Below are 24,921 nucleotides of genomic sequence, written 5' to 3'. Positions count from 1 at the left end.
TGGGTGACTGATGATGCTTATCCACCTGGCCATGAGAAGAAAGATCATGAGAAGCAAGTGTTTTGAGAATAGCCGAGTGAGTGTATCAGCAGTTTTGATACACAAGACCAGATATGAGTGATGGGTGATATAAAAATTAAGGTAAGTAATGTGACAGTTGAGGGTATAACTGGTGTGGATGGGGTATACGGTGTTATGAATGAAAATTGTGAAGGGCTTGTGGAGATGTCTGTTGAAAAAAGCTGAATCAAAAAGAGAGTTATACACAAGTATACATATGTGAGTATGAGAGATAGTCAACGGGATTATCAAATTACATATTAATTGACAGACAAGTGAAAGAGAGACTTTTGGATGTAAATGTGCTTGGAGGTTCAGCTGGTTGGATGTCTGATCACTACCCTGTGGAGGTAAGGGTGAAGAGTTGTAGAGGTTTTTGAAAGGAGACAAGAGAGTGGTCAGAATAAGTAAGCCTGGAAAGGAGACTTGTGTGAAGAAATACCTGGAGAGATTTAGTGTAGAATGGCAAAAGGTGAGAGCAAATGAAGTGAGGGGAGTGGTGTGAAGAATGGGAGGTATTTATGGAAACAGTGATGGCATGTACAAGATATGCATATGTCATGTGAAAGGTGAGAGATGGGCAGATTAGAAAGGGAAGTGAGTTGTGGAATGAAGAGGTAAAGTAGCTAGTGAAAGAGCAAAGAAAGGCATTTGACTGATACTTAAAAGGAAGGATTGCAAATAATTGGGAAATGTATAAGGAAAGCTGCAGGAGTTGAAAAAGAGGGCAAATAAGAGTTGGGGTGAGAGATTATCATTAAACTTTAGAGAATAAAAAGATGTTTTGGAAGGAGGCAAACAATGAGTGTAAGCCAACAGAACAAATGGAAAAATCAGTAAAGGGAACAAAAGAGGAAGTGATAATAGGTAGTGACAGACAGAAAGGAGTGAGTATTTTGAAGGACTGTTAAATGTGTTTGATGATAGAGTGGCAGATGTAGTGTGTTTTGAATGGGATGGTATGTGAAGTGAGATTTATGGAGAATAGTTTGAAGAAAGAAGAGGTGGTGAAAACCTTGTGGAAGATTAAATGCAGCAAGGCAGTGGGAGATGATGGTATTGCAGTTGAATTAATCAAAAAAGGGGGAGTGTTGTTGATTGGTTGGTAATGATATTCAATGTATGTATGGATCATGAAGTGTCTGAGGATTGGCAAAATGCATGCATAGTGCCACTGAAGAAAGGCAAAGAAGATAAAGGTGAGTGTTCAAACAAAAGAGGCATACGTATGTTGAGTATACCTGATAATTGTATGGGATGGTACTGATTGAGAAGGTGAAGGCATGTACTGAGCATCAGACTGGGGAGGAGCAGTGTGGTTTCTGAAAAGGTAGAGGATGTGTGGATCAGGTGTTTGCTCTGAAGAATGTGTGTAAGAAATACATAGAAACCGATGGATCTATAGGTGGCATTTATGGATCTGAAGAAGGCATATGATAGGGTAGATGGAGTTGCTTTGTACAAGGTCTTAAGAATATATGGAAAGGTAAGCTGCCAGAAGTTTTTATCATAGGTGTAAGGCATGTGTAAGAGTAAGAATAGAGAAGAGTAAATGGTTCCCATTAAAGGTCAGTCTGCAGAAAGGTTGTGTAATGTCACCATGGTTGTAAATGCAAGAGTCTTGGAGGTGTGAGTATGCAGTCTGCTTGGGATGGGAGGGCCTGTGAAGTGAGCAAGTTGTTGTTCACCGATGATACAGCATTGGTGGCTGATTCAAGTGAAAAACTGCAGAAGTTGGTGACTAAGTTGCAAGAGTGTGTGATAGGAGAAAGCTGACAGGAAATGTGAATAAAAGCAAGGTTATTAGGTTCAGCATTAATGAATATGTAAATGAAAAGTTTATTTACATCACAGAAGCATTTAAGGGGCTAATGTGTCCAGTGAGGCTGAAAAATAAACACAAAGAATGATATAAGTGAATTCATCATGGTACCACATTCAAAGCTTGCTGAAAGTGTAGACACATTTTTGATGAGGGCAGGAGTGAGAACAGCTTGCATGTCAGGGACAAAATCTAGACATGGAGAACAAGAGGTGTGAGGTTAATAGTAATAAGGAGAAAAGACTGTGTAGTGCTTGCAAGTCTTCTTACTATGGTGAACATCAAGATGAAAGGAAGCAAGAATTAATCATCTCAAGAATGACGTAAAACACCATAGTACTTCAGACTTATAGCGTTACATGTAGACAGTTATGGGCACTTGCCCAAGTGGCGAGATGTAGAAACTTTGCATAAGGGTTATGATAAAAGAATAAGATAACTGAGGCTGCTTATAATGCCACAAAAGTGAAGGAATTGCAATCTTTCGTGGCTCTACATTTTATGATGCTTATCAATGCCCTAACTTACGGCTTCATCTCCACTGCCCCATCATGATCCCGCCCTGAGGCCCTTCGGTCATCTTCATGTGTAATGCCTTCCTTCTCCAAGGCATACTTGTTGAAAAGAACTGCCACCCGCCCATCATCCTGTAAAATCAAGTCTCTGCATCTAAGAATTTTTTTTTTAGCTAAGTCAGTTAAATTGTAAGAGAAAAGATTAAAAGATCTGTAGAAGATAAAAATAAAAAGAAATCTTATACCTAAAAACTTAAGATACATACAAGCAAATAATATTAAACAGTGGGAGAGAAACATAAACAGTACGTGGAAAACAGAGTAACTAAAAGTTCTGGGGATCCAAAGTTGTTCCATGAATTCATTCCAGGTGACCTATGATTTAAAGAGTAAATTAATGAACACAGAATCAAATAGCAAGGTTACTGATTAAGATGGGGATAAAGGATTATCAAAATATTTTGGTGTCTTTATGAGTGAATATCAAGTGCCACAGAGACTATTTTGGATTGGGATAGTGTATTGCAAGACAATATCATCAACAGATGTGATAAAACTATATTCATAAAAAACTGATTGCTTTCAAAGCAATCTCATCATATGCAATCAAGGAACATGTAGAATCTTTAGATAAATTGTTTCAACTATTGATAAATGTTCATAACAAGAAAAAAATCTATCATTATTATCATTATCATTATTATACTTAATCGCTGTTTCCACGTCATCAACTCAGTACCAGGAAACAGACGAAGAATGGCCCATCCACTCATATACACACACACATATGTATATTTATTTACTATACTTTATTGCTGTCTCCTGCGTTAGCAAGGGAGCACAAGGAAACAGACAAAAGAATGGCCCAACCCACCCAAATACATATGTATATACATACACGTCCACACACACATATACATACCTATACATTTCAACATATACATATATATACATACACAGACATATACATATATACACATGTACATAATTCATACTTGCTGCCTTTATTCATTCCCATCGCCACCCTGCCACACATGAAATGACACCCTCTCCCCCCGCACGCGTGCGAGGTAGCGCTAGGAAAAGACGAAACAGGCCACATTCGTTCACACTCAGTCTCTAGCAGTCATGTGTAATGCATCGAATCCACAGCTCCCTATCTACATCAAGGCCCCACAGATCTTTCCGTGGTTTACCCCGGATGCCTCACATACCCTGCTTCAGTCCATTGACAGCATGTCGACCCTGGTATACCACATCATTCCAATTCACACTAGTCTTTGCACACCTCTCACCCTCCCATATGTTCAGATTGCTCAAAATCTTTTTCACTCCATCCTTCCACCTCAATTTGGTCTCCTGCTTTTCCTTCTTCCCTCCACCTATGACACATATATCCTCTCTGTCAATCTTTCCTCACTCATTTACTCCATATGTCCAAACCATTTCAACACAACCTCTTCTGCTCTCTCAACGACACTTTTTATTACCACACATCTCCCTTACCCTTTCATTACTTACTCGATCAAACCACCTCACACCACGTACTGTCCTCAAACATTTCATTTCCAACACATCCACCCTCCTCCGTACAACCCTATCTATAGCCCATGCCTTGCAACCATATAACATTGATGGAACTACTATTCCTTCAAACATACCTATTTTTTGCTTTCCAAGATAAAGGTCTCTCCTTCCACACATTCTTCATCGCTCCCAGAACCTTTGCCCCCAACCCCACCCTGTGGCTCACTTCCATGGATCCATCCACTGCTAAGTCCACTCCCAGATATCTAAAACACTTCACTTCCTCCAATTTTTCTCCATTCAAACTTACATCCCAAGTAACTTGTCCCTCAACCCTACTGAACCTAATAACCTTACTTACTCTCAACTTTCTCCTTTCACACTCTTTTCCAAACTCTGTCACCAACTTCTGCAGTTTCTCACTCAAATCAGCCACTTGAGCTGTATAATCGGTGAACAACAAATGACTCACTTCCCAAGCCCTCTCATCCCCAACAGACAGCATACTTACCCCTATCACCAAAAAACTCTTTGATTTACCTCCTTATCCTCACCATCTATAAACAAATCAAACAACCATGGGGACATCACACACTGTAGACCGACATTCACTGGGAACCAATCACTTTCCTCTCTTCCTACTTGTACACATGCCTTACATCCTTGGTAAAAAGTTTTCACTGCTTCCAGCAACTTACCTCCCACACCTTTACTCTTAAAACCTTCCTCAAAGCATCTCTATCAACCTTTTTCTTTCTTACTGTTCCCTCTGTATTTGAGGTTTATGGTACCCATACATCTACTCCTTCATTGTAATTTTCACAGAGTCTCTCAACACAAACCCCTGGTTCCTGGCTACTGAACTTCATTTCCCAACCTACGTTACCAAACAAATCACTGAGGTTTGTGTAGTTTCCAAGATCATGTCTCCTCTTTATGTCTTGTCTCACTTCCATTCTTTCAATGTCCTCAATCTGTCTATCTATATCTCTGATGTTTGTTCCCTCTGGGAACTCCCTCAAGAGGGTGGCCACACCAAATGTCTCCACAACTGGTGAACTCCAGTTTAATGTCCAGTTTTCAACATATTCAAACTTTAGTACTACAGTTCTTCCCAATACTTACTGTCTGAATGGGCCATCTTCCCCTATTTCTTGAAACTTCAGGCTATCTCTTACTAAGAGGGCTAATCCTTATTGTCTTTTGCCTTCTCTTTTCTTTCTTGCCATCATTTACTCTCTGGGCAGAATAGGGGAGAACTTATCTCTTTGGTAAGCTTAATCTCCACAACTCCAATAATATCAGGTGCATTTTCTCTTACACAACCCTTGAATTCCAGCTCTTTATCACCAACTATCAATCCATCAGCATTTGTATACATTACTTTCAGTGTGACATTATCAACCCCTAACACTCCTCTCCCTTCTGCAGTTCTAACATGGCTGCTCTATCCTCCTGCCACATGTGGCATCTCCACTTTTTTGTCTTTTGACTATATTCTTTGCTCTTCTCTCACTCTCCCACTGAGGAACATGTGGTACATTACATGAGAGTTAGAGTAAGAAATATCGTCCAAGACAATGCAAGGCAATGAAAATACATACTGTAGATAAGAGATAAAGAGGAGGACAATGCAAGACTGCATAACACAAAAATGGGTCACTGTGTAGATATGGGCAGCCATGCTAATGGAGGTAACCAGGCTTAAGTCAGTAATGGTCTTTGGGCTCGAGGAAGATCACCTGCCAAATAGGGAGAATAGCCAGCAAAGGAAAGAAGGACCAAGAATTACTCCAGGCAATAGATTTAACAAAATAGGAAAATGGAGCAATGCAGATATCAGGGGAAGGCCACTTCAGCTAAAATTTGATATGAAATTATGTATCTACAAAGTACTTAAATAGGCACAGAAATTTGTTAAAAGGGAGTCCAAAAGTGTTTCTTGTGACAGGAGTGACAGACCAAGGGAAGAGAGAAAGATGGGAGAAGACAAAAAATGAGGAGTCAGAGTAGGCCAGAGGGAAGAAATATATCCTCACATCTAGTACATGCAGGCCAGAACTAATGAGTAGTACATCCTCACATCTAGTACATGCAGGCAAGAACTAACGAGTAGTAAGTGTCTTGGGCTGAAGGTTCTGTGTATAAATGAAGATGGTCTGATAGCAGAATGGAAAGGAGCTAGAGTTCAGAGAGTGTTTACAAGATTACAACCTAGGCATTATGGGATTGGTGGAGATGAAACACACAAATGAATTTAATCATAACCAAGTCTGTCTAGAGGGGTACATAATAGCATGAAGGGATAGAGCAAGTAAAGGAGCAGAAGGAGAATTAGCCATCTCAATTATCAATTATATAAGGAGGGGAAAGGGGACTAACTGTCTCAATTAATGATTACATTAAATTCCAGAATATCTCTAGATGGTGGCTTCAGGCTACGTAATGGGTAGGAAGAGTATAATAATTCAGTTAGTTTACAATCATCCAAAGAACTGCTAAATGCAGAACAGGTGTAGATCGAGAACACTGAAGAAACGATAAGGGTGTTCAAGACACACCCTCCTCGGAGATAGTAATTTCAGTTACACGAAAATAGACTGGGGGAAGTTATATTCTCATGGAGATGCTGTCATGGAGACATAATTCCTTAAAAACATGCATGAGGGCTTTCTGCATCATCATGTCACAAAGCAAATGAGAACAAGGGGGGATGATATGCCATCTCTACATGACCTTGTCTTTACACACTGCAGCATGGAAATAAAACATATGAGTGATTATTGTTTCAGAATGTGATGGTGGAGAATGCAAGAGGGGGATCATAGTGGGCACTTATGTGGAACTGATCATGTTCTTTGTGAGCACTGACTGCAAGAGAGAGTTCTGCAATACAAGTATGGACCAGTACTTCAGAAGGTTTTGCAAAATCTACAATGAAGGGATCTAAATATGGGTATCTCTGGCCAATTGAGGAGGACCAAAATGTAGAGATACAGTTCAATGAGCAAGTTCAAAGAGCAATGTCAAAAGTGAGAGCTCAGGGATGAACTATGTACTATAGCAGACACTGCAGCAAGCACATACAAGATACAAGAGAGCAAGGAATGATTATCATAAAGTAAGGAGGTAGGAGTAAAGAGACCTGAAAAAAGTATATTGGAAAAACAAAACACAATCCAAAATCTTTCGATAAGTTCATTAGGAATAAATTCTCACTGAAAAAGTAGCAAATCAAGCTAGAGGACTCAAAGGAAAGAATTCTTAAGGAATGAGTCGAATGGTAATTTCAAAAAAGTTTTCACTGTGAAGAACAATAATGCATCAGTATTACCTAAGTGGGAGAGGGAAGAAATCATGGAATGTATATCAATTCACAGAAATGACATAATTAGGCTACCAAAAGAACATACTCCATGGTTCTAATAAAGTCTCCCCATGTGCTGAAAGAATGTGTGGAGGCAACTGCTAGACCACAAGAAATATTGTTCAGTATGTCATTTGTGGAGGAAGTCACTTCAAACATGTGGAAGAGGGCAAATGTTGTGCTTATATCTAAGAAAGGGGATTGGGAAACTGCTTTGAACTACGGACCAGTCTCACTAACAACTGAGCTTTGTAAAACACTGGAAAAGATAATCAAAAAGCAAATAAATGACTACCTGTAGAGGAGAACCTTTCTAACTGGGAGACAATTTGGTTTTATGGTCCAGATGTCATACATAACCAATCTTGAAGACTTTTATGATAGGATGAGCTCTATCTTAGATCAAATAGGGGATGGGTATACTTGGACTACCAGAAAGCCTTTAACACTGTTCTTCTCTAAAGGATGATAAAAAAACTACATCTACATGTAAGAATAAGAGGTAGGCTACTTAAATGGATAAGACTACCTTATTGGACAGGAGCAAAAAACACAGGTAAGAGATGCATCCTCAAAGCTGGGGTTACATGATGCATGCCACTGGGCTTTGAATTGGGTATACTCCTATTCCTGGTGTATGGGAATTACTTGCCTGATGGACTGGTATCATATCTATATATATTTTTGGATGATGCCAAGGTCATAAGAGAAGTAAAGAATGGTGATGATTGAATCAGCCTATAAGTAGACTTGGAAAAACTCCCAAACTGAATTGTGATGATTGCTTCAGTCTATAAGGAGACTTGAAGAAACCCAAAAACTGATCAGACAAAGGGATGGTGAGAACCAACCCAAGTACATGCAGGGAAAAATGTGAAAGGAGGGGTCAGTGTGATTACTACCATGTAGGAAATAAATTACAGGAATCCTTCTGTGAAAAGGATCTAGGGGTCAACATTGTGCCTAATTCACCATCAGAGGTACACATTACTAGAATTGTCTAAAAAAGGCAAACTGTCTGCTGGAGAATATAAAAACTGCATTCAAATATAAGGTTAAAGACATGTTCATAGAATTATTCACAATATATATCAAATTAAAGCTGAAATATGCCTTTAAAGTTTAGTCACTTAACCTAAAGAAGCACAACAAGCTTACTGAGAGGGTACTGAGAAAAGCAACTAAGATGGTAGCTGAATAAGAGAATCTAGCTACATTTAGAGGCTGAAGTATACAAAGCTGCTCACCATGAAGGAGAAGAGAGAGTGGGAGGACCTGATGATAGCTTTCAAGTTTCTAAATAAGTAGAATGATACTGATAATGAACAGTTCTTCAAGAGATGAAGCACCAGAGTAACCAGAGACTATAACAGAAAACTGGATAAAAAGCTAGCCAGAAAGGAAGTTATGTAGTGGTTTACTTTAATTGGAATAAACTAACAGATGACACAGTGAATACTGGCAATTTACAAGGTTTAAAAGGCTACCTGATGGAATTGAACATTTAGGACAGAACCCCATTAGTGCAGAACTCTCTCCTGCACTGTTCAAATAGGTAATTACAAAAATTAATGTTTTTACTTCTCTTGGAGGTGGCATGAGGTGATCTGGGCCTTTCGAGTTCTGTGAGGATCTAGTATGGTGGCTTTGCTCAGATGGACGGTTTCTCTGCAACCCTCGCATATCTGCTTCCACCATATCATCATCCATCCTGAAAGACAGTGTTTCACTGAGCTGATTTGGTTCTGAGAATGCATGCATAGAAGAAACTAGGACTGAAAAAATGTGCAATGTGCTTTCTGTGTGCAAGTAGCAAAATAATCCTGAATCTTCATATATGAAAAGCAACATATACACACAGTGTTTCCTAACAGATGGTGAGCAAGATAAGAAGACAGGATCTAGAAAGTGTAATGGATGCCTGGAAAAGTGGTCAAATGCCCTATAACTGGACAAAGACAGTAACTGTCTAGCTGCATAAAGGGAAAGGGGGGAAAAATGAGAGTAAGAATAGTAAAGGGATACATCTTAGCACTGTTGCAAGGTGTATGTTAGTGTAGTGAATGTGTGAAAAGGATTAGTATAAACTGTTGTTGTAGAGGAGCAAGGTGAATTTCAAAAGGAAGAAGGTTGTGTAGATCAGGATTTTGCACTAAGACAAGAAAGGACAAGTAGTGGAGAGAGGTGAAGAGAGAGAGAGAGATGTGTATGTAGCATTTGTGGAATTAGAAAAGACATATGGCAAGGTGAACAAGAAGGCACTAAGTGAAGGTTGATTATATGGTGTTCATGGAACTGTTGAATGCTGTAAAAAGCTTTTATATGGTAGAAGCATATATGTGAAAGTGGAAATACAAGTGAGTGGCTGAGGTAAATGTGGGAGCATGTCAAGATGTGTGATGTAACCATGGTCATTTGATATTGTTATGCATGGGGAACAGTGTAAGATGTGAGCAAGGTGGGGTAATTGTGGTGTAGCTCTTAGCTAAGGCAAATTAGACTAAAAGTTCCCCAGTTTTTGTATGTAGATGATTCAACATCAAAGGAAGATTTGGACAGAAGAATGGTTTAATTCAAAGATGAGTATTGGTGGAGGATGCTAAGAGTGAGAGTGAATAAACAAAAGTTGCTCATTTTTGAAAAGGAAAGGAGGTTAGATGTAAAAGCAGTCTGCATATTGAAGAGTTGGAAGTTGTGGACATGTTTACATACAGGGAAGTTCAGTTTAGTATGGATGGTACTGAGAGAGCTAAAGTTAAAAGGAAAGTCATATAATACAGAAGTATTGTGGCCACACAGAAAGCTTTGGCGAATGGAAAAAAATCAACATAGTTTGCAAGAAGGAATACTCATTCCACTGCTGATGTATGGATGCGAGTCCTAAGAGTAATGAGGTAAAAATAAGAGCAGTAGAATGGTAGGATAATTTGTTTTGTATAGCTGGAGTTAGGATGGAGAGAATGATGATTGAAGGTGCGACATTATATGGTCCAAAGGTGTCAGAAAATAGCATGGATGAAAATAATTCAGAAGGGTCATATAGAAAGTACAAGAAAGAGAAGTATATCACAGAAGACATGGATTGATGTATGAGGAAATTTGAAGAGGACTAGGGATATTTCATATGATGATATTAGAGGACTGACTGAGGATCAGATGCAGTTGAAGCAGTTTGCGTATGACGTTGTTAAGGTCTCAGATGACAAATCAATTCATTGTGTAAATTGGAAAGATGTGAAGTGCTTTAACAAGTATGGAGGTTCATATTTCACTTTAACACACTGGAAATGGGCTGATGATGTAAGGAAAGAAAGTACCTACCTACAAGTACCTACAATGAGATTTAGCCATAATGGGAGGGATAGTGCAAAGCACTCACCGCACGTCTTGCTTTATGAATAAGACTTTTCTTCTCAGCTGTCACCGGCATTACATAATCATCTATCCTTGGTTCATCTGGGACTGATTTAAACCACTTGTTGGGTCTTCTTTTAAAAGTTTCTGTAGTTGTTCCATACACATTTCTTATTTCTCCTTCCAGTGCACTGAATAATCATTCTAGTTTTCTGGCTGGGCTGTTATATATTCTTGTCTGATTCATTTTTAGTATGTTCCATGGTATTCTTGAATAATCAAAAACTGTGTATCATCCCTGTTAAAAAGCTTTAAGGTTTAACACATTTTCTTTTATATATCTTATCAAATATCTTTCTCTTCTCCTTTCCAGGCTATAAAGTTTCAGTTCTTTCAGAACTCTTTCTTTTATGTTAGCTGAGACGGCACAGGCAGCTGAGGCCCTAATCAAGACCATCCCAGTGTGGTTGAGAGAGCAGAAGAGGGTGTATTGAAATGATTTGGTCACATGGAGAGAATGAGTGAGGAAAGATTGACAAAGAGGATATAGGTGTCAGAGGTGGAAGGAACGAGAAGAAGCAGGAGACCAAATTGGAGGTGGATGGATGGAGTGAAAAAGATTTTGAGCAATCGGGGCCTGAACATACAGGAGGGTGAAAGGCGTGCAAGGAATAGAGTGCATTGGAACGATGTGGTATACCGGGGTCAATGTGCTGTCAGTGGATTGAACCAGGGCATGTGAAGTGTCTGGGGTAAACCATAGAATGTTTATGGGGCCTGGATGTGGAAAGGGAGGTGTGGTTTCGGTGCATTATACATGACAGCTAGAGAAAAGACAACAAAGGCCACATTTGTTCACACTCAGTCTCTAGCTTTCATGTGTAATGCACTGAAACCACAGCTCCCTTTCCGCATCCAGGCCCCACAAAACTTTCCATGGTTTACTCCAGATGCTTCACATGCCCTGGTTCAATCCACTGACAGCACATTGACCCCGGTATACCACATCGTTCCAATGCACTCTATTCCTTGCACGCCTTTCACCCTCCTGCATGTTCAGGCCCCAATCGCTCAAAATCTTTTTCAATCCATCTTTCTATCTCCAATTTGGTCTCCCACTTCTCCTCATTCCCTCCACCTCTGACACATATATCCTCTTTATCAATCTTTCCTCACTCATTCTCTCCATGTGACCAAACCATTTCAAAACACCCTCTTCTGCTCTTTCGACCACACTCTTTTTATTACCACACATCTCTCTAACTCTTTCATTACTTACCTGATCAAACCACCTCACACCATATAATTTCCTCAAACATCTCATTTCCTGCACATCCACCCTCCTCTGCATAACTCTATCTATAGCCCATGCCTCACAACCATATAACATTGATGGAACCACTATTCCTTCAAACAAACTTGGTATGTTTATATATATCATCTACCATGGATTTTCAGTTGACTTTTCGTTTTTCATAGGTCTCAGCTGGATTTTGGTCACTGATCTTCCCTCCTCTTTTAATATCTTTGCAAGTAGTTACGTCACTTTTCTTTTCAAAAGAGATGGTTTTTATCCCAGTCATGCTGTGCAATTTTGCCATCACTTTATTCCCAGTTCTGCAAGATCTTACCTTATTTGGATTTCTAATAAAAAAGAATTCCATTGGTCAAGTAGGCTTTATCATAAGTGCCTCATGCTAAAGACTGGGAGAGTTCTTGCCTACCTATGAATACTTACAACATCTTGTTTAATCAATAAGACTATTCTTCTCAGCTGCTACCTACATTATTTAATCATCTGATCTTGCTTCATTTGAGATCAGTTTCACCACATGTTGAGTTCTCTTTTAAATGTTCCTGTAGTTGTTTGATGCATGTTTCTTATCTATCTCGACAGTATAGTGAAAAATCTTTCTAGTTTCCTGGTTGGACAATCGTACATCTTTATCTGATTTACTTTTGGTATACTCCATTTCATTCCCGAAGATTTAACAATCCTGTATCTTTCCTGTTTTGAGAGGCATTCAAGTTTAATATTTTCTTTTTTACCTTCATTTTGTTGTTTTGCATAGGTTATCATCTATCTTTCTCTTCTTCTTTCTAGGTTATATAGCTGCAGTTCTTCCAGACTTTTATGGTAGTTCATATGTTTCATCTCCTTGAGTCTGTCTGTGAAATGCTTTTGAATTCTCTCTAATATGTTAATCCCCATTTGTTTTGTTGGTGACCTTACAACACAGTAGCATTCAATTTTGCTTTTTATATGCACACTGAACATTATAATCAATAGTTTTCTATCTCTTGTGTTGAAAATTCTCAGAAACATACCACTCATCATGCAACTTGACAGTGTTATCTTCTCAATATGTTCTTTGAAATAAAGTTTCTCATTTATGACAATTCCCAAATCTTTAACAATTGTTCAAGTTTCTATCACTTTCTTTGTTAGGCCTTTATATGGCACCACTATCTATTCTTTCTTTTATCATAGCTTATTTGCTCAATTTTTTCATAAGAAATCACTGTTTGCCATGTCAGCAAGGTATTGTCAGGAACAGATGAAGAAAGGCTACATTTGGTCACATCTATTCTCTAACTGTCAAGTGTAATGCACTGAAACCAAAGCTCCCTATCAACAACTAGGCTTCACAGATATTTCCATGGTTTAACCCTGCCACCCCACACACCCACTGATTGCACATTGATCACATCCTTCCAATTCACTCTATCCCATACACACCTTTCACCTGCATCTTCAGGTCTGATTGCTCAAATTTCTTTTCACTCCATCCTTCCATTTCAATTTGGGCTCATCCTTCTCCTTGCTCCCACACTTTTGACATACATCCTCTTTGTCAACCACTCCTAATTCTACATACGTCTAAACCATTTTAATACACCCTGTTCAGCTCTCTCAACCATTAAATTCCATCAGATTCATCTCTGTCCATTTGTCAATTGTCTGTAAGCCTTCTTGCATCCCCTTTTGATCATTTTCTGATCCAGTCACTTTGCTTACTCTACTTTACTTCACCATCAATGTCTGATATTGGTACACAGAGCAATAAGCCTAATACATCTTCCTCCTAAGATATGGTTTTGTTTGCTGCCACACCCAGCTTTCTGTCAGCTAGAAACTCTTTAATCCATCTTACTTACTTTTTTTTTATAGTGACCAACAAGGCACGGTCAAAACATGCTCCAATCAAACTAATCAAAGCTATCAAAGATAAAAGGAAAAGAAAAAGAAAATGGAAATTGATCAGGGCCCTGCTGGTGTTTGTAAATCTCATTCTTAAAAGAAGAAAGGCTACATGAAGAGGGAAAGACAAATGATGAAAGAAAATTCCACACCTTAGCTGTTCAAGGGAAGAAGATAGTATCATAACAGCCAATCCTTGAGTGGCTTGTCTCCTTACAGAAAGTGTGGGAAGCATACAGACAGCTCACAAGAACAATGGCCACAATAATACCTACAGAATCAAGAAAAAGCAGTAACATCATAGTGTACAAAAAGGGATTGCTGAAAAGAGTTCATGCCAGGAGAATTAAAGAGATAGGAGGCTTTCAATTCCATTTTAGTTTAAGTAATTTCTCCAGCAATATTCTGTGGTTTACTTTGTTTAATGCTTTTGCAATGTCAAGAAAAAGTATTCATTCTTTTTCTCTAAATTCTCTGGATTAAAGAGTCACATGATACATAGACCAAAGGTCAAAGTAAGGTGGTCTGACCTTAACACTATTGAAAAAGATGCAGTCCCCTTAAAAGCAGTAGAGGAAAAGGAAAGGTAAGCAAAGGATCTTTCCCCACCCTTCACTCCCTCTGACAACAAACTGGACGAAAAACAGGTAGAAAATTACCTTGCAGGGCTAAGATGCCTGAGGGGAAATTTTTAGAGGAAACTCAAAAATTAGAATGAACATGAATACATACGTCAGAAAACCCTTCAACAAAGACAAGCATCTCTTCACCTTTTTTTTTTTTTTATAAAGAAAATACCAAGGATAAACTTTTAGCTCCAGCCTTTTGCCTTTCTATGTCTATCACTCCTGACACAGAAAGATTATATAATAATTCCTTTTTGTTCCCTCAAAGCAACCTACAGAGATTAATTAATGCTGATACGTTACCACAGCATGGCCAAAGCAAGATCAGTAGTTGAAAAGGTAGCATGATACATCATTATACCATGATAACTGCTTAAAAGAATTATTCAGTACCAGAAAGCAACTGGTGATGATCAAGCCTAATTTTGAACATATTAATTGTGTTGCATGTGGGCTTGTGGAAAGCATGAATGACAGGTAGTTTAAAAGAATATATGCTAGTATATGATTAAAGGGGTTGGGGGAAGAAGACCACCTGTAACATGAAGAAATAAGAGTGGAAGAGTAGTGGAGGGGAAGAAATGGAGGAAGAATGAATGTATTGGTGTATGCAAGGGAGACATGTAGGGATAGGGGTACATGGAGACTCTTTTGCTGTGGCCACCCCCTTGACAGAAATTCTTGAAGGGAACAGAAATCAGAGATAGACTATGTTACTCTGAAAATGTTCTGGGAGTTTATTTCATGTACTGAAAATGTTGATGGTAAAGAAATATTTTGTGCAATGAAGATTAATTAGGTGACCTCTAAATTTCAGTCCATTCTTTTTCATTGGAAGCAAACGTGCAGCAGTAAAGAAGTTCTCTCCACTGACATAGCTGAATCCTTTAGCTATTATAAAACATTCTTTAAAATTGCATTTGTATTTCAAGTCTTTATCAGTAAATCCTAACATCCTATTTGCTTTCTTGGCAGCTTTGTTACAATGCAGTCAAATTTTAAGTGGATGGAGGCAGGGATCCTGTATCCCTCACACAAGGGGTGTCCTTGGTCTTGTGGCCCATTACATTAATACTGATTTCTTGTTGAGGTTTCCTATTTGCAACAGCTAACATTTATTGACATCAAACAGCATTTGCCATTTTCTAGATCATTCAGCTATTCTTTCTTGATCCTCTTATAATCCTACCCTATCTTCTTCAGTTAATATGGCATCACCGATCTTTGTTTTATCCACAAATTCAGTCAACAGATTATTCAGCCCTACATCAAAACCATTAATATCAATGATCAAATGTACAAGTACCAGGACAGGACCCCCGAGGGATCCCAGTAGTAGCAGTGACCAATGTAGTGATTCATCATTCATTATGACTCTTTGCTTGCTATTATGCAACCAAGCTTTTTACCAGTGTCCTATGCAACCAGTAATCCCTAAGACCCTGACTTTGAGCATCAGTTTATTGTGGGGAACTTTGCTGAATGGATTTTGGATTCCAGAATTATAATATCTATCCATTTAGTCTTGTGGTTATTGAATAACACAAGATAAAATTCAAGGAGGTTTAATGCTGCCTTCTAAATCCATATTGTGTATTACTGATATGACTGTTGTTTAAAGTAAGCTATGATCTCATCTCTAATAATCATTTCCAGAAGTTTATACATAAATGGTGAGGCTAACTGGACAGTAACTGCCAGGTATTTCATTGTTTCTCTTTTTGTTGAATATGTGAGTAACATCTGCTAATTTCCAGCCTGTGGTACTATTTCATCCAGGAGAGATTTATTGAATGTAGGTAATGATTTGGCATTTTCAGGTCCCACATTTCTAATTACTCATGGACAGAAACAAACTTATCGATGTGTTTGTGCTTCTCTAACCATGACAGTAAATTCTGGCATCATATGCATGCTATTCATAGCTGTCTCAACATTTGTGTAGCTGCTTCCCATTGTTCAGAGTTGTTGCTATGCTTTTACCATCCACAATGAAATCCCTATCTTCATTTACTAAGGGTGCTATCCTGCTCTTTAAATGTGTGTTGTTATTAATATACATAAAAAATTTCATACTTCTCTCTACGCTTGCTTAATGAGTCTTTTTACTTTTCTTCTAGCACTGTCATATTTGAGTCTTCTTACTTTTCTTCTAGAACTGTCATATTGCATTGCAAAATCTAAGTCATTGCCTGATTTCTTAAGCTTGTAGAATTTGTTTCTGTGGTTTATGGCTCTTGCAATACCCAAGGAATACCATTCACACCTATCACTGATTTTACGATGTTTCTGTCATGCATAGGAACAAATGTGTCTTGTCAGTGCATACTGTAGTTTAAAACACCGGTGCATAAACTGTCGTTTAAAACACATCAATAATTCCTCTGGGCATGAACCAGCAAGGGTGAGACTAATGAAATGCATAACCCATTAAGATCCACCCCTTTTCAAATTAAGGGTAATAATACAGTTTGTAGAAAAGTGGGTTTTGAAAGTTACATCAAACCTGATCATGTTATGGCTGGATGTACCTCAATATTCACCAAAAAAGTATTAGTTACCAAAAGAAAAGAACCCCTGGGATGCAAAAACTAGATCTAGTAAAACACCTTCCCATGTCAGGCTTGTGATGGTTTGGTAGAGAAAATTTTCTTTGACAAAGCTGATAACTCTAGCAGATTCACTTTCTACACCTGAAATAGCTTGCCACTTGATTCCTGGAAAGTTAAAATCCTCAAGAATGATTGAATCTCAGTCCTCTACTGCTTGTTGTAAACTCTTACAGTGTCAATATCTGTTGCCTGATTAGGGCAACTATATATGACATTTTTGCATGATTTGGTTAATTGTGTGCTTATCTGAAAACACAAGTATTCAATAACAGCAGGTGTTGTAGTCTGAATTTCAATGGGTAATTGGTATGATTTTACATAAGATGCAGTTCCACCTCCCGACTATCTCTATCCTTTACAAAAAATTCATAGTCAATCAAGTTTTCCTTCCAAACCAGATTGCTGTTTTTGGGCTTATAAATGTTTCTTCTGATCCAATGATATCAATATGCTTAGCATTTACCAAGCAATGGAAGAGCCACTTTGTTTCAGAGTAATCTCATATGCATGCCAAGTCCATTTATATTTTTTGTGTGATTTTCAAATGAAACTGGAGTTATGATTTAATGACTAACTATTCTTAGACTGAGGTCTGACAAGTACATTACACCTATCCCCTAGTTACTGGTGGCAGATGCTATAGGACTGGATTTGATCTGACCTCACCTGCACGATATGTAATATAACTTGACCTGACATCACTTGCCTCTGCCTTGTGGTTGACTAACCGACCTCTAATTGACCTCAACAAAAAATTTTCCCATGTAATTGAAAGGCAACTGATAATTGATTTGTGCAGCTGAGTCTGGACCTTTATTACTATTGAGAAGAAAGAGAAAAGGGTGGGTGGTGTGGGTGGTTGGAGTGAATGATGGTGGTGAAGTGGTATGTACCTGGTATATCCCATTAAAATGGGAATGGAGTGACAATAATATATCAAAAGGAATGCACAAATGATGTGCTTACTCATGCATATGGGCAATGTAAATTAATACAACTTCAAGGGGCTGGGATATGCCTCTTATGACCACAAAAATTTAGATGCAGATACATAATTTCTACAGAGATACCATGCCTCAACACATACTTATCATATCAGAACCTACAACTAAAGGTCCAACTACGATGGAAGTAACAATAATGTGTATTCTTCTGTAGCCACCATGATAATGATTATAAAAGAAGTTATAATGAGTGATAATTTGTTTGACCCATGAATAATAGCAAGATTGGGGTTGTTCATGAAGTCAAAGCACACATACCTCAGTTAGTTACACACCACACACACTCAACCCACTTGACCCTGCTCATTTCACTCTTCTCCCCCTATCTCACTTCTTCTATCTTCTCACCCATCCTTCTCTTTGCAACCCATTATAAACTGCCCCCTGTTCTCTCACTGCCCCTTCACCCACTCTTTCTCTGACTGCATTCCCAATTTGCCTTCACCCACCATATCATCCATCTTCCTCTTTCTAGGATACTCATCTTCATCTTACCCACTGCTCAAATCCAACTCACTTGTAATCGGGATCACAATATGAAGAGGTGTAGAAGGCAGAGTCAGTTGACTTCTCAGAGGCCCTGTTGGACCTCCTGAAGGAAGAAGTGCGGGCACGAGTGCTGCTTCCAGAGTGGCTTGGGTACCTTGAGGGAAAAGGAAAGAACCACAAGTCATGGAACCTAAACTATGCCCCTACTCTATCTGCATTCACATTTACATCAACATTTTTCATTAAATGTATTCATATATTCAAACTTCTGTTTCCCATCTTAGAAAGTTGAAATACAAGGAGAGGAGGATTGCTGCCACCCCGCTCCCGTCCCCTCTAGTCGCCTTCTACGACACGTGAGGAATGCGTGGGACGTATTCTTTCTCCCCTATCCCCAGGGATAATATATATATATATATATATATGGAGGGATGTCTGATCATTATCTTGTGGAGGCTAAGGTGAAGCTTTGTATGGGTTTTCAGAAAAGAAGAGTGAATGTTGGGGTGAAGAGGGTGGTGAGAGTAAGTGAGCTTGGGAAGGAGACTTGTGTGAGGAAGTACCAGGAGAGACTGAGTACAGAATGGAAAAAGGTGAGAACAATGGAAGTAAGGGGAGTGGGGGAGGAATGGGATGTATTTAGGGAATCAGTGATGGAGTGCGCAAAAGATGCTTGTGGCATGAGAAGTGTGGGAGGTGGGTTGATTAGAAAGGGTAGTGAGTGGTGGGATAAAGAAGTAAGATAATTAGTGAGAGAGAAGAGAGAGGCATTTGGACGATTTTTGCAGGGAAAAAATGCAATTGAGTGGGAGATGTATAAAAGAAAGAGACAGGAGGTCAAAAGAAAGGTGCAAGAGGTGAAAAAGAGGGCAAATGAGAGTTGGGGTGAGAGAGTATCATTAAATTTTAGGGAGAATAAAAAGATGTTCTGGAAGGAGGTAAATAAAGTGCGTAAGACAAGGGAGCAAATGGGAACTTCAGTGAAGGGCGCTAATGGGGAGGTGATAACAAGTAGTGGTGATGTGAGGAGATGGAGTGAGTATTCTGAAGGTTTGTTGAATGTGTTTAATGATAGAGTGGCAGATATAGCGTGTTTTGGTCGAGGTGGTGTGCAAAGTGAGAGGGTTAGGGAAAATGATTTGGTAAACAGAGAAGAGGTAGTAAAAGCTTTGCGGAAGATGAAAGACGGCAAGGCAGCAGGTTTGGATGGTATTGCAGTGGAATTTATTAAAAAAGGGGGTGACTGTATTGTTGACTGGTTGGTAAGGTTATTTAATGTATGTATGACTCATGGTGAGGTGCCTGAGGATTGGCGGAATGCGTGCATAGTGCCATTGTACAAAGGCAAAGGTGATAAGAGTGAGTGCTCAAATTACAGAGGTATAAGTTTGTTGAGTATTCCTGGTAAATTATATGGGAGGATATTGATTGAGAGGGTGAAGGCATGTACAGAGCATCAGATTGGGGAAGAGCAGTGTGGTTTCAGAAGTGGTAGAGGATGTGTGGATCAGGTGTTTGCTTTGAAGAATGTATGTGAGAAATACTTAGAAAAGCAAATGGATTTGTATGTAGCATTTATGGATCTGGAGAAGGCATATGATAGAGTTGATAGAGATGCTCTGTGGAAGGTATTAAGAATATATGGTGTGGGAGGAAAGTTGTTAGAAGCAGTGAAAAGTTTTTATCGAGGATGTAAGGCATGTGTACGTGTAGGAAGAGAGGAAAGTGATTGGTTCTCAGTGAATGTAGGTTTGCGGTAGGGGTGTGTGATGTCTCCATGGTTGTTTAATTTGTTTATGGATGGGGTTGTTAGGGAGGTAAATGCAAGAGTTTTGGAAAGAGGGGCAAGTATGAAGTCTGTTGGGGATGAGAGAGCTTGGGAAGTGAGTCAGTTGTTGTTCGCTGATGATACAGCGCTGGTGGCTGATTCATGTGAGAAACTGCAGAAGCTGGTGACTGAGTTTGGTAAAGTGTGTGAAAGAAGAAAGTTAAGAGTAAATGTGAATAAGAGCAAGGTTATTAGGTACAGTAGGGTTGAGGGTCAAGTCAATTGGGAGGTGAGTTTGAATGGAGAAAAACTGGAGGAAGTGAAGTGTTTTAGATATCTGGGAGTGGATCTGGCAGCGGATGGAACCATGGAAGCGGAAGTGGATCATAGGGTGGGGGAGGGGGCGAAAATTCTGGGAGCCTTGAAGAATGTGTGGAAGTCGAGAACATTATCTCGGAAAGCAAAAATGGGTATGTTTGAAGGAATAGTGGTTCCAACAATGTTGTATGGTTGCGAGGCGTGGGCTATGGACAGAGTTGTGCGCAGGAGGATGGATGTGCTGGAAATGAGATGTTTGAGGACAATATGTGGTGTGAGGTGGTTTGATCGAGTAAGTAACGTAAGGGTAAGAGAGATGTGTGGAAATAAAAAGAGCGTGGTTGAGAGAGCAGAAGAGGGTGTTTTGAAATGGTTCGGGCACATGGAGAGAATGAGTGAGGAAAGATTGACCAAGAGAATATATGTGTCGGAGGTGGAGGGAACGAGGAGAAGAGGGAGACCAAATTGGAGGTGGAAAGATGGAGTGAAAAGGATTTTGTGTGATCGGGGCCTGAACATGCAGGAGGGTGAAAGGAGGGCAAGGAATAGAGTGAATTGGAGCGATGTGGTATACCGCGGTTGACGTGCTGTCAGTGGATTGAATCAAGGCATGTGAAGCGTCTGGGGTAAACCATGGAAAGCTGTGTAGGTATGTATATTTGCGTGTGTGGACGTATGTATATACATGTGTATGGGGGTGGGCTGGGCCATTTCTTTCGTCTGTTTCCTTGCGCTACCTCGCAAACGCGGGAGACAGCGACAAAGCAAAAAAAAAAAAAAATATATATATATATGAAAAATGTAAGAAATAATTTAGAAAACTGAAACTTCTAGCTGGAAATGAAATGAAAAATGAATGTCACATAATGGTGCAACCTCTGGCTATGGAAAAGGGAAATGTATAATTTATTTACACAAACGTCAATAGTAGTTTTCATCAATTTAACCACTGTATCATACTGCCTAGTCCACTTCTTCTCTTATCATGAAACTAGAATATTGGCTTATGATGTTTCACAATTGTCTTCACTACACAAAGTACAACCATATCTTGGATACATGAGGGTAGGAAGTTGGTCATCCACCATAACAAAGTCTTGACACACCAAAAGTTTATCTGGACCTTAAGTTTTCCAGTACATTCATGAAAAACACCTTTTTGCTTTCCACCTCTATCACTTTGAAAAATGCTCCATTTGTTCACATTTCAATGAAAGAATAAGCTTCAATGTCTAAGCTACATTCTTTCCCAGTTTCACTATTTTCTTGTCAGAGCACCATGTATGCAGTCTGTTGGGGATGAGAGAGCTTGGGAAGTGAGTCAGTTGTTGTTCGCTGATGATACAGCGCTGGTGGCTGATTCATGTGAGAAACTACAGAAGCTGGTGACTGAGTTTGGTAAAGTGTGTGAAAGAAGAAAATTAAGAGTAAATGTAAATAAGAGCAAGGTTATTAGGTACAGTAGGGTTGAGGGTCAAGTCAATTGGGAGGTAAGTTTGAATGGAGAAAAACTGGAGGAAGTAAAGTGTTTTAGATATCTGGGAGTGGATCTGGCAGTGGATGGAACCATGGAAGCGGAAGTGAATCATAGGGTGGAGGAGGGGGCGAAAATCCTGGGAGCCTTGAAGAATGTGTGGAAGTCGAGAACATTATCTTGGAAAGCAAAAATGGGTATGTTTGAAGGAATAGTGGTTCCAACAATGTTGTATGGTTGCGAGGCGTGGGCTATGGATAGAGTTGTGCACAGGAGGGTGGATGTGCGGGAAATAAGATGTTTGAGGACAATATGTGGTGTGAGGTGGTTTGATCGAGTAAGTAATGTAAGGGTAAGAGAGATTTTTTTTTTTTATACTTTGTCGCTGTCTCCCGCGTTTGCGAGGTAGCGCAAGGAAACAGACGAAAGAAATGGCCCAACCCCCCCCATACACATGTATATACATACGTCCACACACGCAATATACATACCTACACAGCTTTCCATGGTTTACCCCAGACGCTTCACATGCCTTGATTCAATCCACTGACAGCACGTCAACCCCGGTATACCACATCGCTCCAATTCACTCTATTCCTTGCCCTCCTTTCACCCTCCTGCATGTTCAGGCCCCGATCACACAAAATCTTTTTCACTCCATCTTTCCACCTCCAATTTGGTCTCCCTCTTCTCCTTGCTCCCTCCACCTCCGACACATATATCCTCTTGGTCAATCTTTCCTCACTCATCCTCTCCATGTGCCCAAACCACTTCAAAACACCCTCTTCTGCTCTCTCAACCACACTCTTTTTATTTCCACACATCTCTCTTACCCTTACGTTACTCACTCGATCAAACCACCTCACACCACACATTGTCCTCAAACATCTCATTTCCAGCACATCCATCCTCCTGCGCACAACTCTATCCATAGCCCACGCCTCGCAACCATACAACATTGTTGGAACCACTATTCCTTCAAACATACCCATTTTTGCTTTCCGAGATAATGTTCTCGACTTCCACACATTCTTCAAGGCCCCCAGAATTTTTGCCCCCTCCCCCACCCTATGATCCACTTCCGCTTCCATGGTTCCATCCGCTGCCAGATCCACTCCCAGATATCTAAAACACTTCACTTCCTCCAGTTTTTCTCCATTCAAACTCACCTCCCAATTGACTTGACCCTCAACCCTACTGTACCTAATAACCTTGCTCTTATTCACATTTACTCTTAACTTTCTTCTTCCACACACTTTACCAAACTCAGTCACCAGCTTCTGCAGTTTCTCACATGAATCAGCCACCAGCGCTGTATCATCAGCGAACAACAACTGACTCACTTCCCAAGCTCTCTCATCCCCAACAGACTTCATACTTGCCCCTCTTTCCAAAACTCTTGCATTTACCTCCCTAACAACCCCATCCATAAACAAATTAAACAACCATGGAGACATCACACACCCCTGCCGCAAACCTACATTCACTGAGAACCAATCACTTTCCTCTCTTCCTACACGTACACATGCCTTACATCCTCGATAAAAACTTTTCACTGCTTCTAACAACTTTCCTCCCACACCATACATTCTTAATACCTTCCACAGAGCATCTCTATCAACTCTATCATATGCCTTCTCCAGATCCATAAATGCTACATACAAATCCATTTGCTTTTCTAAGTATTTCTCACATACATTCTTCAAAGCAAACACCTGATCCACACATCCTCTACCACTTCTGAAACCACACTGCTCTTCCCCAATCTGATGCTCTGTACATGCCTTCACCCTCTCAATCAATACCCTCCCATATAATTTACCAGGAATACTCAACAAACTTATACCTCTGTAATTTGAGCACTCACTCTTATCCCCTTTGCCTTTGTACAATGGCACTTTGCACGCATTCCCCCAATCCTCAGGCACCTCACCATGAGTCATACATACATTAAATAACCTTACCAACCAGTCAACAATACAGTCACCCCCTTTTTTGATAAATTCCACTGCAATACCATCCAAACCTGCTGCCTTGCCGGCTTTCATCTTCCGCAAAGCTTTCACTACCTCTTCTCTGTTTACCAAATCATTTTCCCTAACCCTCTCACTTTGCACACCACCTCGACCAAAACACCCTATATCTGCCACTCTATCATCAAACACATTCAACAAACCTTCAAAATACTCACTCCATCTCCTTCTCACATCACCACTACTTGTTATCACCTCCCCATTTGCGCCCTTCACTGAAGTTCCCATTTGCTCCCTTGTCTTACGCACTTTATTTACCTCCTTCCAGAACATCTTTTTATTCTACCTAAAATTTAATGATACTCTCTCACCCCAACTCTCATTTGCCCTTTTTTTCACCTCTTGCACCTTTCTCTTGACCTCCTGTCTCTTTCTTTTATACATCTCCCACTCAATTGCATTTTTTCCCTGCAAAAATCGTCCAAATGCCTCTCTCTTCTCTTTCACTAATACTCTTACTTCTTCATCCCACCACTCACTACCCTTTCTAATCAACCCACCTCCCACTCTTCTCATGCCACAAGCATCTTTTGCGCACTCCATCACTGATTCCCTAAATACATCCCATGGAAATAAAAAGAGCGTGGTTGACAGAGCAGAAGAGGGTGTTTTGAAATGGTTTGGGCACATGGAGAGAATGAGTGAGGAAAGATTGACCAAGAGGATATAAGTGTCCGAGGTGGAGGGAACGAGGAGAAGTGGGGGACTAAATTGGAGGTGGAAAGATGGAGTGAAAAAGATTTTGAGTAA

General features: G+C 39.7%; 1 protein-coding gene across 8 annotated transcripts in view; it reads right to left on the bottom strand.

The window, feature by feature from the left end:
- The window catches only part of galene (potassium two pore domain channel subfamily K member galene), a 477,630-nt gene that overhangs the window by 84,148 nt on the left and 368,561 nt on the right, over nt 1-24,921 (bottom strand). For 7 of the 8 annotated variants that reach the window (XM_071665737.1, XM_071665736.1, XM_071665738.1 and 4 more), the window contains exons 5-7: nt 18,607-18,732; nt 8,873-9,002; nt 2,411-2,529 (exon numbers count right to left, since the gene is read on the bottom strand). In XM_071665737.1, the coding sequence (XP_071521838.1) occupies nt 2,411-2,529; nt 8,873-9,002; nt 18,607-18,732 (375 nt within the window). The remainder of the gene's footprint in view (nt 1-2,410; nt 2,530-8,872; nt 9,003-18,606; nt 18,733-24,921) is intronic. The other variant, XM_071665740.1, reaches the window with a different exon arrangement.

Source organism: Panulirus ornatus, chromosome 10 (genome assembly GCF_036320965.1).
Source record: "Panulirus ornatus isolate Po-2019 chromosome 10, ASM3632096v1, whole genome shotgun sequence".
In the NCBI taxonomy this organism is placed as follows: Eukaryota; Metazoa; Arthropoda; class Malacostraca; order Decapoda; family Palinuridae; genus Panulirus; species Panulirus ornatus.
This window is presented reverse-complemented; position numbering and strand designations above follow the sequence as displayed.